At 30.1% G+C, this 15,737-nt stretch overlaps 2 protein-coding genes across 5 annotated transcripts; both read left to right on the top strand.

Annotated features, from left to right (window-relative positions):
- Window positions 1-226: 226 nt before the first annotated feature.
- Bm1809 lies at window positions 227-1,561 on the top strand (the record flags this gene model as incomplete). Of its 2 annotated transcripts, none has more annotated exons than XM_043074694.1 (4): window positions 227-392; window positions 738-892; window positions 1,193-1,298; window positions 1,404-1,561. In XM_043074694.1, the coding sequence occupies 4 exons, from the start codon at window positions 227-229 to the stop codon at window positions 1,559-1,561; spliced, it is 585 nt and encodes a 194-aa protein (XP_042930628.1). The 2 variants fall into 2 exon arrangements, with proteins under 2 accessions (XP_042930628.1, XP_042930629.1); XM_043074695.1 differs by having other exon boundaries at window positions 1,193-1,294; window positions 1,404-1,490.
- Window positions 1,562-4,327: 2,766 nt separating this feature from the next.
- Window positions 4,328-13,848, top strand: Bma-sid-3 (Protein kinase domain containing protein; the record flags this gene model as incomplete). Of its 3 annotated transcripts, XM_043074691.1 has the most annotated exons (25): window positions 4,328-4,471; window positions 4,697-4,912; window positions 5,327-5,551; window positions 5,761-5,868; window positions 5,976-6,056; window positions 6,321-6,415; window positions 6,689-6,815; window positions 7,061-7,204; window positions 7,483-7,583; window positions 7,824-7,993; window positions 8,114-8,234; window positions 8,404-8,495; window positions 8,617-8,706; window positions 9,141-9,236; window positions 9,873-9,930; window positions 10,315-10,387; window positions 10,734-10,812; window positions 10,940-11,067; window positions 11,190-11,351; window positions 11,437-11,517; window positions 11,855-12,025; window positions 12,240-12,330; window positions 12,757-12,863; window positions 13,167-13,303; window positions 13,668-13,848. In XM_043074691.1, the coding sequence occupies 25 exons, from the start codon at window positions 4,328-4,330 to the stop codon at window positions 13,846-13,848; spliced, it is 3,078 nt and encodes a 1,025-aa protein (XP_042930625.1). The 3 variants fall into 3 exon arrangements, with proteins under 3 accessions (XP_042930625.1, XP_042930626.1, XP_042930627.1); XM_043074692.1 differs by lacking the exon at window positions 13,668-13,848 and having other exon boundaries at window positions 13,172-13,174; XM_043074693.1 differs by lacking the exons at window positions 11,855-12,025; window positions 12,240-12,330; window positions 12,757-12,863; window positions 13,167-13,303; window positions 13,668-13,848 and adding an exon at window positions 11,708-11,719.
- Between the last annotated feature and the right edge of the window lie 1,889 nt (window positions 13,849-15,737).

Below are 15,737 nucleotides of genomic sequence, written 5' to 3'. Positions count from 1 at the left end.
AACCTCGTACAGCGGCCAAAGTTCACCAAAACCCCCTACTAGTAAGAAACCCAACTTTTAGCTCAATTTCGCACCTACAATCACTCAAAACAAATAATCAACGATTCAAATTTTAACACATGCTATTCCGGGCTTACTATGACGAAACGTTAAATTTCAGTTCTCTAAATTTCTTATTATATTTATTGTTTTTATTTATTTATTTTTTCATGGAAGATACGATATAATGGAGAAATATCCTAAAGTTTATGTATTGCTGGATGGTTACTGTAAACAGGTAAGAAGGAACGATTGTTCAGAAGCGTCCGGTACTGTAGCACTAATTTTAACCGAAAAAAGGAAAATTTTGGTGGATTGTGGTGATCCATGGAATGGTACACAAATTATCCAAGGTTTATTGACACTTATCATTCTTTCTTTTCTCTTTTCTTGAAAATTATATTTGAATCATATGTTTTTGAAAATTTTTGCCGATACTGAAAAACTTCAAATTAGAAATGGAAGAGTTTCATATATATTAATAATTATGAGAAATATCCTACAGCAAAAAAATACGTCATCATTTTCCACTTAGCATCTCATATATTTACCATTTGAAGCAATACCGAATAACCAGTGTCAAATGGCCATTGACAATTTTGACCATTAATTATAGGCAATTTTGAAAATCTTGCATTTTTGAAATCATTTACGAACATACAAGTAAATTATTATATAATTGGAATGAATTTTTGCAGCACTTTCAAAATATTCGTTAAATTGTGATGATATTACCGATCTGATAATAACTCATGGACACAGTGATCACTGCGGTAATTTATCACTCTTCCAGCAAGCTAAAATTTATATGGGTGATGATATGGCCAAAGATGGTATTTATGAAGTTTGTACGGTGCAGTTGATTATTCTGTTTTGTTATTTTTCAAATATATTATGTATTTTCATTTGATATCGCATACTCTCGCATCAGTGATGATATACTGCTCCACGATGAGATGACAACAAATAATGTCTCCTTGTGATATCACTTTTTTTTGCGAAAAATTTCTTCCTTATATTAGCATCCCATTACTATATAAATCATTTCGTTCAAAAAATTTACGTAAAAAAATGGTTGATAGAATGGAGGGCACTTATTAATCGAATTTCATATTTCTCTATTGTGTGCAAAATATGATTTATTATTTTGCAGGGTATTTGGACATTAGATGATTTTGTGAAGATAAGACCAACTCCTGGGCATACTGATCGTAGTATTATAGTGTTAGATACCGAATATGGAACAGTTGCTATTGTAGGTTTGTAATCCATTTTCATTCTTACTATGATGAGAAATTGTTAAAGAAACATGGTTTGTTAGGGGAAGAAAAAAAAATTACTTTTCAAAAAATTGACATTTCTAGGTGATATTTTTGAAGAAGAAAATGATGATGATAGCTGGAAAGAAAATAGTAAATATCCGGAAGAGCAGCAGAAAAGCCGTAAAATAATATTAAAAGAAGCAGATTGGATTATTCCTGGACATGGTAAAATGTTCAAAAATAAACTGAAGAACATATAATAATCGCATTTTTCTAATATCACACTAACTTCAATATTTAACTGAAAATTGATTGATTACTTGAGATAATTGACAAGTTGATCGGATAGTCGTTTTTGGCTTCCTTATCTATACCCATTTGTCTATCTATTTCAGTCAAACTCTCTGTTTATGTATGAAGTAAAAAATATTTGAACAAATTAGAGTGATGACATTTCATTTGCAAAGTTGTTGGGTTAGAAGAGAAATTTGGTACTTTCCAAAATTTTAATCTTTCTGCACTGTGATACTGTTTTGGCTTTTATTAGTTTACTGTTATTTGATTTATTATCATTTTATTACTTACTAACACTTTATTTGTTGTTTATTAACATCCAGCTAAATCAGTACTTCTTTCATGGTTACTATTACTAGTACCATATCGTCCAGCAAGCGTAGTGCTTAACTCTCATATTATCATTGTATATTGGTTCATACACTGATTATATTTATATTACTTTACATTAACCTATAAAGCATATTTTAGTCATTTATGGCGATAAATCGAAAAAGTGAAAACATTGATGAAATACATTTTAAAAAAAAATATAAATTTGGTTGCACTCAGATATGGTTTCTACTGCCTTCTTTTTTATGCAAACTGATCAGTTTCGCATTGGATTGATTGTATTATTTAGCATTTTATCGGTCAATCCAGCCTTTTTTTTTTTGAATTAAACAATTTTATATGACTAATTACATCTGTGCTGGTATTTGCTTACTAATTCTAGTTTGATGCCTTTTAATCAATTTCTTTCATTGTTGACGTGCATGAAATGAATTACTTCCATTTTTATATATAGTGCATAAAAAAAAAAAACATTTTGATTTTGCTTGCTCAATTATATTTTCTATTATTAATTCTATTGTTTTAAACTGCAAAACTTTATTTTTATGATGTAAAATTTCAGCATTATTTACGTTTGTCCTCATTCAACTGCAATCATTCATTTAATAAATTAAAACTAAAAAGATGAATGATTAAAACACAAATGTACAATAAGTTCATTTCATTAACAGCAACATATTTCAATTGAATGGAATAATTTCCTATTTTGTTTATATTCGTAAGGAATATTCATTCCATGCTATTAGTAATGTTTTTATTTAAATTATTCAATTCAAATATTCCCATTCGATTTTGTTTCATTCATTTCAGTTTTTTTCCTTGCTAGTTTAGTGGTGCATTTTTGCTATTCATATTCCTAACCATTTCTCACATAAAATCTCTAGACTTCCTCCATTAATAGCATAGAGAATTATTTGTATTGCATACGAATTAAATTAAAATTCGAAAATGTAAATGATTAGAAATGAAATTTACTAAAGCAATTCGTTCAAGAAAACTACATCTCAAATTTATACTAATAAGTGTAATAGATTTATCATTTCAAAATTAATCTGATAAATAAATAAAGGATCTTGATATGACTACAAGTATATAATATTTGCTGTATTTTAAGAGTGTTATATAATAAACTACTAATTTATTAATGAATTTTGAAATGAGACTGAAATTTTGTTGCGTTAATTGATAGATATTTGAGTGAAATTGTGCTACTAAACTTCTACTTTGTTTATTAATTGATTATGAGTTTTTCTTATATTACTTTCAAATCTTCATGGAATTTTCACACTCTGAGATCTTAGAAGTTGCATTATGCTGTCCACTACTCTTTTTATTATAAGAGAATTATGGATTAAATGATAGCAATATTATTCATTCTTGCACTCAGCGAAGAGTTAACTTCGGAATTATTACTTGTGGTCGAGTTGATTAACTGATAACTGGTGAAATATCTGATATACAGATAATATTTAGGCAGATTTATCATTTATGTGAAAAAATCCAACAAATCAATTGGATGATAGACCAGATGATAGGTTCGGCTAGAATAACTGGTCAGTCTGGTAATAGTAAGTGGTAATCAGCCTGGATAGTCGTAAATAATCCTATATAATTTAGTAATACTAATCCAAATAAGTGATATTTTTCTATAAACTTGAAATATTTGTAGTGGAATAATTAATTAACCAATTAATTGATGAGCATATCGACTAATATCATTGTTGACAAATTGCTTCCTGTACTTTTCATCGCTACTGAATTTATCAAATATTGATAAAATGATTTTACAAAAATTTTCAATTTTGTATTGATTTAGATGTGCCGTTTCAAGCAATTGTCTGTTTTTCGTTTTTATTTTTCAAATAATTAACTTGAATTATCATCCAAAAAAAAATTGCCGTTGACTAGATTTCAGATTTTGAATACTTATTTTTCTTGCTAATTTGTTATAAGTGATTGTAGGGATTTAAGTGTGTGTTTTTCTGGTTTTATATTTCATTTATTCATGTCATATACGTTTCTAGCAAATTCTTCTAATTTATGCTTATATTTCCAAGTTACATTAGTGATATCTTAGTTGACACAAATTTTTATCCGTCAAGTTTTAGCTTCTCTTTCAACGATAACGAATAAGAAAGAAAAAATGGAAAAGAGCATATATATATGTAAATGATCTTATAACGTGAACAGAAATGTCATCATTTTATGCATAATTAAATTTCTTCACTTGCAGTACTTGTAGGCAATATATACGTGTAATCGCGTGCGTACGTCTTATGCATATCAGTATTTGTAAAAGGGGACATATATATATATATATATATGCTAGACGCTATTATGTAAAAATTTGTATGTTAAATCATTAATAGAAAAGATTATTAAATTTTTTATTGTTGCAGATGGGAGAAGGTGTATATATAGAGGAAGCTCTTCAGGATGTGTTAAAAGAAACGGATTTGGTAAATTTTGAACGAAAACTTTGTGTGGAATTACAGTTGTCACGCTTGGACCATTTTGATCATGTTACTGATGATGAATTAAAAGTATGATGCTTTCTATGTTAGATAAAAGAAAATGAGATTAATTTTTTCCCCAAAATACATTTCAAGTTCAAACTTTGATCTGCCACTAAAAGCCTTTTTTTTGGCGTTGAATTGGGAAGGTCTTGATATTTCCAAGGAATTTTCCTGTTTATCATTGGGGCCAATTAAATTTTCCCATCTGTTATTTAAAATGAAATTTTAAAATGTCATATACGTGAGTTTTAGTCATATACGGGCCTTTCGCAACCTGCTATTCGTCGACTACGAGTTGCGATTGCAGAAAAGAAAAAGAAAAGTAAGAAATCGAAAGGAATTTTCTCGTCCATTGGAAAAAAGGAAAGCCGTGAAGTTACGAAGGTTCTTGTACCGGCTGTAGGTACGACAGAGCTGTTGTGGAATTTTCCAGAAAATGGTGGTACTTCGCTGATTATTAAGGAAGAGGTAAGGATAAGAACATCCGGTAAGTAGTAAGTTTATACTGGAGTTTTTCTTAAAAAGATGTACTAATTTAATTACTCTTTTTCTAATCATAAATAGATCAAAACGGAAAGTGCAATAATATTGTCATAGCTATTATTGCTGTATTTTTTCGCGGATCACTTAGTGGTTCTAATTATATGAAATTTCAATTATAACTATTTCTGGTATGTAAATGGATTTCTTAGATTGAATGTACCCAAGTGATTGAAGTTAAATTAATTGAGCGATTGACGCTGTAAATCTGTTTCAAAAGACTTTTTGAAAAATATAGATATGATAGTATGCTTATCTATATGACTTAGATACGTCTTGTTAATATTTGGCAAATTTTACTAATCATCCTGGACATTATTTGAGGAAATAATATTTTTTTAGATAAAATTAATGGAACGGTTGGGCGAAGGATCATTTGCGGTTGTTAAGCGTGCTGTATGGACGCCAAAAACGGGACGAAAATTAGATGTTGCAGCCAAAATTCTGCGTGATTCAACTCCAGAAATAATTGAAGATTTGCAACGTGAAGTTACTAATATGCAAAAATTAAAACATCCAAATTTAATTCAGCTCTATGGGATTGTTTTTTCAAATCCAGCTATGATGGTAAATCCTTATTTTTTACTTTTACTTGTTGATTCTAAATAAGCGTCACAGTAATAATGACACATATTTCAGTTATTTACAGCCAATGTTTTGATCATTTTATTTATGTAATGCTCGTTATAGATTAAGGAGTCGATAATTTTTTTTTTTTTTTTTTTTTTTTTTTTTTTTATAGTTGAAAATGCTCGAATTTAGTCATTTGATTCTAGATTGTTGAATTTTGTGATGGTGGTGCTTTGATTGATCGTTTACGATCAACTGAAAAACCTGTAATCTTGGTTTCAATGTTGATTGATTACGCACAGCAAATTGCGCAGGTAAAATATTCTCTCTATGAAGCTTAGAAGAATTGTTGGCTTAGAAGAATTCATAAAAATATTGATAGTTTGTTATGAATAAATTCATAGGATGCAATTAATTTCAGGGTATGGCTTATTTAGAATCGAAGAATTGCGTACATCGTGATCTTGCAGCACGAAATGTTTTGTTAACAAACAATGAGCGCGTATGTTCAAACTTTATATAGGTTACCAGAAAAGCTTAATTTCATGATAGGTCTTCTGCTGACAGCGTATTGATATGCTGTAATTTTTTTAAAAGTGATTGACGCATTTAAGCGTTCATTTTTATACGGTTGAGTTTGAGAGTTTAAACCTAGGAGAAAATAAGATTTATCTGTTTCATAGACTCTTCTCCCTTCTCTTATTAATTGGTCCAAGTTAAATGAGTTATAAAATGTACAACCGAATCGAATTCAGATTTTCTTCAGGTTGCTAAAATTTGTGATTTTGGTTTGATGCGAATATTGGAAAACAATGAAAGGCTTTACGTGATGTCAACACAAAAGAAAGTGCCATTTGCGTGGTAGATTTCCCAATTTTTATTTTTTTGTTCCCCGAAGCTTACCAAATATGATTAGAGATAATGATGCTTATAATATTAGAAAGGTGATCTCATTGGTAGTGTAGGATAAATTTACTTTTGAATATCTTCGATTTATCTTAGGAATGTATTACTTTTCAGCTATAAAAACTTTTTTTTTTTTCGAGTGAAGTATTACATTTTTCATTTTTTGTCGTATTTTTAATTTGCAAAATATTGTTTGTGTTTGTCCTTCGCAAGGTATAATCTTTTCAGGTGTCCACCAGAATCTCTGAGGTATCGGCAGTTTTCACATGCTTCTGATGTGTGGTCTTTTGGTGTAACATTATGGGAGCTGTTTTCTTATGGCGAAGAACCGTGGGTTGGTCTTCGTGGAGCTGAGGTACTATTTTAAATAATTAAATATATTTTAAAAGATTAAATGCTGATATAAATGTTTTTTTTAATGCTTTTCTCTTTTGCTATAGATCTTTTATGGATATGTACATTTTTATAATTAATTGGACAATGATAAAGCAGTACATTTTAAAAATTGTTAAGTTCTTGAACTTTTCGGTTGAACTCTCCCTGCACTTCCTTTTGTTATATTTATTCAAATTAGAAGAATAGTATGATTTATCTTTTAAGGTACTCACAAAATTAGAAGCTGGTGAACGATTACCGCGACCACAGCGGTGTTCCGATGAGCTATATAATTTTATCTCGAAATGTTGGTCGTTGGATGCAAATTTAAGGCCAAAATTTAACGTTTTAAAGGGCATTCTTTCCGAGGTGCTTTCCAAATATTTTTCTTTATGCAAAAATGAAGTGACCGTGGGTAGTTAACTTTGCGGATTGACGTATATCGAAAATAATTGCAAATTTTGTCTTCTTTGCTATCCTGTAATTTCTAATTTAAAACATCGAAGATACCTTAGTTACATATATGTATCGTATTAACGAACAGACCTGCAGTAACAAAAAAATAACAAATGAAAGTGCAATCATTGTCAAAAAAATATTTTTGAGCTGGATTAAGATAATTTGAAAATGCACCTAAATATATTTAGATAATGTTTACGGTAGCTGAATGCCGTGAAACCTCTACTCCATCACGGGGTACTGACTTAGAGCTGATTGTTAATGATCTTGTTATCATCATTCATGGAAGGTACTACTTTATTTCATTTTTCTTTATCAGTCATATTTGATGATGAATGATAGTTTGCGATGTTACTTTTTTTCATTTTGGATTTATCTGCAGCTACGGTTATTGATATTTCAGCGAATAATCTGCTGTTAAGTGAATAGAAATATATGTATGAATTACTTATTGATTACTATAAATTTACTGAATATGATTTAAGTTACATAACGACATTTTGAATACGAACGCTTTATTTCATTACAGTGGTTTGATTTGGTTTGGACAGAATGTAAGAACGCGGAAATTTGGTTTATTCAATCGTTCATCGGTACATTTGCGAAATGAACGCAGTGGGGCTAAAAATGCTGAACTAATAATTAATCCACTACAGCAACAAAATCGGATAGATACTTATATTTCTAAACCAGTACGAGGTATCAATAGATTTTTACTTGATTTAGGATGGTTTTATTCTACTACTGGATATACGTCTGTATTTTGCTTGCATTATGTATTTCTTCCATTAAATTTTTCTTAATTTGAATAGTTTGTAGGATCATTTATACATGCTGGACATGGTGATATAAATGCAGAACAATCTTGGGGTCAACCAAATTACATCGATGATATATATCTGAAAAATCCTATTTTGAGGAAAGAAGAATCTATTTATGAGTATCTTATTTTACCTAATTATTAGTGGCTGATTATAACTACGTTTATCTTATTTGAAATATTCTGTATAGTGTTCAAAACCATATGTAATCGCAATTATCCTATTTAAAGTTATATGTTGTAGTTCTTAAAATATTGTGTACTTTTTTTTTTTTTTTTTTTTTTTCAGAAATGGTCAGAAGCAATATGGGCCGGAAATAATTCCTTCTCTTGTTGACTTAAAGCCACCTTTGTGGGTTCAGAACCAACCCAACAAGAATGGTAATTCTAAAATTTACTTTAAAAAATTTCTATTACCCTTCAGTATCATTGATTTATGCTAGTCAACTGGTAAACATAAGTGAATGTTTTTCATTCTTTGATCCCTTCACAACTATTCCAGGAATTGGTTCATATATTGATCCTTTCGCACCATTCAGCATTTACTCTTTCGACGGTATGAACGACAATGAATCTCGTCAGCACAGCGATGGTATGTTTTTATTCATAAAATAGGTATCGTATGCAAGCAAACTGTATGTTTTCATGTAAAATAAACACTGAAATTTTGGATTATCATTCTCTTATCAATATATTGAATAAGCTATGCAAATTTTTTTTTATGGATACTTGTAATTATTTAGCAGCTGTCGTTCATTAGTGATGATTTTTCATCCGAACTTAGATTGCGGATATAATTTAAATGGATAACTTATGCGAGTATGAGAGAAATAGTAAAAAAAAAAACTAATAATCCTAAGCTGAGACTAGCTAACTCATCAGAGGTTTCTTAGATTGCCTAATCTCAATTATAAAGTCTTCCTTTACGTAGTTCTAGCAAATGTATGTTCTAAAATCACTGATACCACAGCCTACTTACCTCACACCATTACCTGCACTCTTCTTGCGGTTATCAATGAATTTTAGATATAACAAGATTTTTACCGTTATCTTCATCAAATTTTTACGATGAACCACCACTGATATCATGTTCGCAGGATATGATGCATCCACAATCCGTCGGTTAGTTTTTTGTAATTTTTGTGAAAAAAACTACATACAGATAGTGTGATATATTAAATATGGATCGCTTTTTGTTTCAGTAGTCCTTTTTTTCATAAGCTTTAGCTTTTTAAGCTTTTTCTGAAAATAGACTTTTCCATAAGATAGTAAAATTAAAAACAGTTTGTTACTAATGATGATTTGACTATTTTGCCCTCAATTTCTAAAAACCAAGTACTTGCTTAATGCTTTTTTTTTTTATTTATTTCTGTTTAATTATTTTGTTATTTGAACAGAAAGTTAGAAATAGGACTGAATGAGAAATAAGAAATGGAAAATGAAAATATTACAAAATATCCGAAGTTAGACAGACAGGCAGACAAAATACCCAAAATTACAATAACATTTGTAATTTCTGTTGTGATAGAGGTCCATTACTGGGACCATCTACATCGAATTTGAATATTTCAACTAATATTTCGTTTATAGTGATAGCCGGTAAAAGAGAGGTATAATGATTGCAATAAATTCATGTAGCTTTAGAATGTATAATTTGTGCTTTAGAACGTACGAAAGATAATGTCATGTTTTACAAAAATGTTTTGAGGTGGTTTTTTTATGTCATTCTCATCTTTCTTGTTTTTATAATTTTTTTAGAGCAATTTCTGTCATTGCCGCAACCAATTCAATCAACATCTCACATCGTATCATGCAGGTTTGCATTCATATAAATATATGAAATTCATTATTATTCACTGCACCGCTATCATCAGTAGCTTAACCAACAATAATGCCTTAATGGTTCATATTATCAAATTTGTCTAATTAATTTATACACAATTTATACACCTTTACTATCTCATCCTTAAAAATAGACCACTACAGTGATTCTAGTGTTGCATGTTTTTCCCATATGCAAAAATCCTAACAGTTCACTATCATGTATAAGCTTCACTGGGAAAAATATAGTATAGAAAATGAAATTTCAAATTTAGATTAAATATGGTGTTTCCTAGAGTCGAAATTTTGTTACGAAACTATATTGTATGACAATATTTTGCAGTTTGAGAATTAATTTTTCGAATTCATTTTTTTCCAGCCAAATACATCGGTCATCATTTTCTGGCACTGACATTACAGTACAGCCATCACTGCAATCTCTCAAAACAGTGGTAAGAGAAATTTCTGACAATTGTCCAGATTAATTTATTAACAGTGAAGAAACATTTAGAGCTATGAGCTTTTCAGAAGTTAACTCTGCAGTAGTCAGTTCTAATTAGTCACCAATACAATCTCCAGTACACCGTTTAATTTGTTGAAAACTGTAGCAATGGTATTTCCATCACAAAGTACTACCAATGCAAAGTTAATTACTAACTTTATTAGTCTTTAGTTCATTGCTGTTGATGTTATTAAAGCGTTAATCTTTATTATCTCGAACAAATGTTTGTTCTTTTATGTGAGCTTTCTGATAATAATGACATATGGGACTTTCTTAAAGAAAATTTCCTGTTGTAGCAATCATCTTCTGCTTCTCAATTGCCTTCCACATCGTGGGAACATTTCCAATCTTCATCCAACATACAGAATAAACCAGGTATGTACGCACACAACATAAATTATTAGGTTAACCATAAGGCTTATCTGTCTCGCTCTGGTTTTTTTTTTTTTTTTTTCTGTATTATGTTTCATACTTCGTTCAAATTCATCTAGTTATAATGTAGAAATGCAGCGAACACTGAATTATCAGACAACTACCATAGAAGGGGCATGTCAGAGTACGAGTGATAAAAGTCAGATGCAAAACGGAAAAATACCACCGCCAAGGCCAAAACCACCGAATTTGAGACAGGTTTTTAAGCATTATACAATGAAATCTTTTTCTACAATTTTCCCTATCTACTACAACTACAATTATCAGTATCATTTAAGTTGTTAGTGAGATGTTTCAGTTCTTCCAATAAATTTTTATAGTTAATGGTGAATAATGCTCAGTGGGATCCGACTTCTCTGCTGGGAAATAATGCGTCAGGTACCTCTACTTCAAATGATGCTAGTCCACATGAGAATTATTCAACTTCTGTGCATTCTGAAATAACTGCATCTAGTACTTCCTACAGTCACGATCCTTTCGAGGTAGATTTTTGTGCTCTTATGAAAGTTTTTCATTAAGAATCTGGCTATTATATTACGGAATAATTTTTGTAAATATCATTTTCAGATTTCAAAGACTGTGAAAGATATTACTACTAAAGGAGGTTACAGTCAACTATTCAAAGATCTTTCCGCATCTGCTAAAGCTGTATAAATTTTTTATTACTTTAACATTTTTGAACCGTTTTAATGTCGTTACCTTTATCCCATTTGATCTCTTGTTTTTGCATATAACACCGCTATCCGTTTACTCCATCCTAAGTTTAGATAGTTGACCATACATAAAGAAAGAAATAGAGACTTACCACTTGCCTGCTTAAACACTTCATTCAGTTTAGGATTATTTATGAGCAACTCTGGATTTTACTTGTTCCCAAAACGATGGAAATTCTGATCTAGCCATTTCACAGAACGTTATTCTTTGGTTAGAAAATCTTTTCATTTTGTTTCTTCGTTTTATTGAATTTACAGCTTCACCTTTTCAGGTTTCAGCTAATTCGTTAAGTACGACTTATAAGATTGGAATTAAGCAACCTTATAACGCTAATAAACTGCAAAGAACATCAACAATATTTCTTGATGGTGAACAGCCACCGAACATCAGCTTCCTTTCATCACCATTATCAAGATCAACAAAATCTCCGCTCGATTTAGGAGTAAAAGCTTTTTTTTAAAGTTTATCATATTCTTTGATAATATACAAAAAGAAATGTTTATTACATTTTAGAGCATCTTAAAATTAATCTTATTCCTTTATTCTAAGAGTAAGACGAGTAATGAAATAAGTTCATTCTCTAACAATGTTAATGTGACGATAAAGTTTATGCCGACTATACCAAACAGTGCATACCTTGATGATAAGAATTTTAGACATGCTACTATGCTGAACAATCTGTGCTTCAACAACCTACTTTGTCATCAACTTATGGAAGTACCCCTGCTTTACTTTATAACTCTCACAGTTAGTTTATCTTTGATTGCTTTTACGGGGAATATAATATTTAGAGATTGTTTAGAAATGGACGAGTTAAACATCTTTACATAGAGAAAATATAGGAATATGGGAGCTGAAAACTGGACATGACTTTATCATGATTATAAAAAGAAACAATGATGTTAATCGTTTAATTATTTTGTTTAATCTATTCTTGTGGTTGCTTATGTCTTACATGGTTACATCATCCTTCGACATTTTTTTTTTTCAAGTACACATTAGTTTGCTTATATTGGATTCTGTTAAAGTTAATTCAGATTCTACTTAAATGACAAAAAGGAGATCAAAAATTACTGACATCAAAATTTTTTGAAAATAACAATAGCATAGTTCAGCTATTTTTGTGTATACTTTTCGTTGTTCTTTCTTTTCTTCAAGTGTGATTTATTTTAGATGTCCAGTTAAATTTGAGTGAACCGATGGCAAATGAAGAATCCCTTCCTTCGCGACATGTAAGCAACAGTTCTGTTGTGAATTCTTCAAAACAAAGGAATTCTTATGTAAGCTTTCATTCTTAGATGATGGTTCCTCATATTTCATGAATGGTGCCATTGTTAGATGAAACTGGTAAAGTCTAAGGCATCTAAATTCTAAAATAAATCACACTTAAAGTTTACTAATTTGTGATATACAGTTCAAAGAGAAGTTTTCTTGTTTTTCTTAAGCTAGCAGTGTGAATAGGAAACTGTGCAAAGAAGAAGGTTACTGTGGGATATTATAAATCATAGATAATCATAGCATGAGAATTAGAAAATTAAGTGAAATGCATAATATTTGAATTTCAGTAACAAGTTTCATTTAAGTTAAGTGATGAAATTTTGGGTATGTTTGATCCACTAGTCGCAGAACGAGTAATTCCTGCTTCCACAAATATGTCAACTTCATCGATATCGAACTCTGATCCTGTTAGCCTTGTTCTAAGAAATGCGGCTTTTGCGGAGTAAGTAAATGTTTCATTTGAAGAATTTTTTGTCTTCATATTTTTAAATAGTCACAATTTTAACACATTGAATTTGGTTATTACCACAGTGAAGTGAAAATCTCTAGGTAGAACGAACTATTAAGTTATTTTGGCATCTAGATTAGTACAGATAATGTTGAATTGTTAGTTATTTCATCTAAACACAACATAATACCGTTTTATTAAAACTGTATTATGTTTTATGATTGGCAAGTATTGTATGTGTGATTCTTGCCAATCATAAAATCCATATATATATATATATATAATAGAGCCATTCTACTTAAGTCAGTTACTAGTTAGTCTTAATTCCTGTCCAACTGCATTTTTTTTTTCTTTGCAGTAGACGGCGATGTGCGATAAAACTTCAACGGTATAATAATAACATTGAAAAAGCCGTAAATGAATTAAAAATCGAAGAATTGTTATCGATGGGTGTAGCGCAAGATAGAGGTCAAGCAATCAGTGCATTAGAAGATTGTCGATGGGATATTAATGCTGCAGCAGCAGCATTAATATCATGATGATATATTGCATACTTTAGGGATGTCCTATCTTTCGTAACGATGTCCTTGGAAGTTGTAAGGATGTTGGAGATGGATTTTAGTGGGTCTTTATATTGTTTTTATCTTATAATCTGAAGCTTATTAAGTTCTATAATATTTGGAAAGCTTTTAGTAGATGACATGTATTTCTCGTGACAGAACTTGTTAGGCATAATTTTTCAAAATTTTTTTTTTAATCAATACCCTATGTCTTGTTCTTTGTTTGTTATAGTACACGTCATCATTCGTAAGCTGATGGTTTTTATTTTTTTCATTTTTATCCGTCTGATTCTTGCCTTATTTAAGTTTTGCTGCAGGAGATTCAAAGTTTTCTATGCGGAATCATGTTTAAGAGAACTCATATATATATACGATACTGTTTATTATTATGGGCGTACTACTTATCTAAATATTCGCATAGTTGGACCCGATTCAGGCATCAGCTGAGATGGAAGGTGTTTGTGGTGATATACAGAAAACATTTCAAAAAGGATTCACCGGACAGAAAAAGATTATTAGTTCAAGGTTCCACTCTGTCTCCTTCTCTTCAAGTTTTTGCCCTAAACTATTTGAAAGGACAATTTGATTTTCAATTTTCATTCCTTCTTATTTTACGGTTAGCTATTTTTCAAAGATATATATATATATATTTTTAAGTGGTTCAAGGCAATCTCTTTACGTGTATTTCACCTTGTACCATCTCATTATTGTATACTTTATTACTTCGACTACTTAACTACTTGAATATGTATATAACATAGATTGATTTTTAAGTTGTATGTCTCTTTCTCTCGTTATTTTATTTTTCGCCATATGAGTTTTTTTGCAGTCCATCGATCGGTAAATGGGTTGCAAAGCACATGAATTCTAGCAATGTTTAAATTTTAGAAAACGAATTAAGTTTAAATTTCAAAAATCGCCTATTATTTGAACTTTAAAGAAATTTGCTGGCGTCCGACGCTGTATAGATTCTTTCTGGCGATGTTAGAATTGTTATTAATCTCACTTGGCGGGATTGGGAAATGAACAGTTTGTTAAGATGGTTCTAAATGAGATCATGTATCGATTTAATGAGATCATAAACTTTTCTCGATATTGTACTTATAAGCTTGCTTAATTTCTTTCCATTTGTTTTATTGTTAATATGCGGAAGTAATGACCTTTGATTTCATTTCTCTTTTCTTTCATCCTTTTTTTTATATCAATTGTTCCACGTTTTTTAACTTGTTTATAGTATGTTTATTCCATTAGAGATGATTTCTGATTATTGTTCAATGCAAAGTATCTTTCGCAGATTCTTCACAGTTTTGGTCATATAAACAAGCTATTTGATTTTTTTCTTAACTTGTTTAAAGTTTAAAACATAAAGTTAATTAAGCTTCATTGGTTGACTTCTTATGAAACATAGCTATATTTTACCTTTCTCTTTGAATATTTTAAGTGTTATCAGCTGATCCTGCTTTGCCACTAATACCCAGGCCAAATTTTCTTATGTGTTGCTATTGTTGTATGTGTGTTAAAATGCATCGCGGTTCATAGAGATTTTTTATTTTTCCGGTGAATTCGTTTTTTTGAGGACATGACGAAAATTTTACTTATAAACAATAATGATATACATTTTGCTATACATTTCATTGGGTTGAAATCCGCAACTTTTTTTTTCCATAAAAATTTATTCCAGTTAATCACTCGAATTACTTATATAAAGATTACAAAACTAATTAATAAATTTATAAAATATATCAGAAATGGTGAAAATACTCTAATGGTAAAATTTCTCGCTCTGTAGCATCGTTATAAACTCTCATATAAATAAATCTTGGATTTTCCCAATGGCAGATGAAGCTAATAATTTCGGGTAGCGTGTA

This window comes from Brugia malayi (genome assembly GCF_000002995.4).
Source record: "Brugia malayi strain FR3 genome assembly, contig: Bm_v4_ChrX_scaffold_001, whole genome shotgun sequence".
NCBI classification, from domain to species: Eukaryota; Metazoa; Nematoda; class Chromadorea; order Rhabditida; family Onchocercidae; genus Brugia; species Brugia malayi.
Note: the sequence above shows the minus strand (reverse complement) of the source record. Positions and strands in the feature narration are given on the sequence as shown.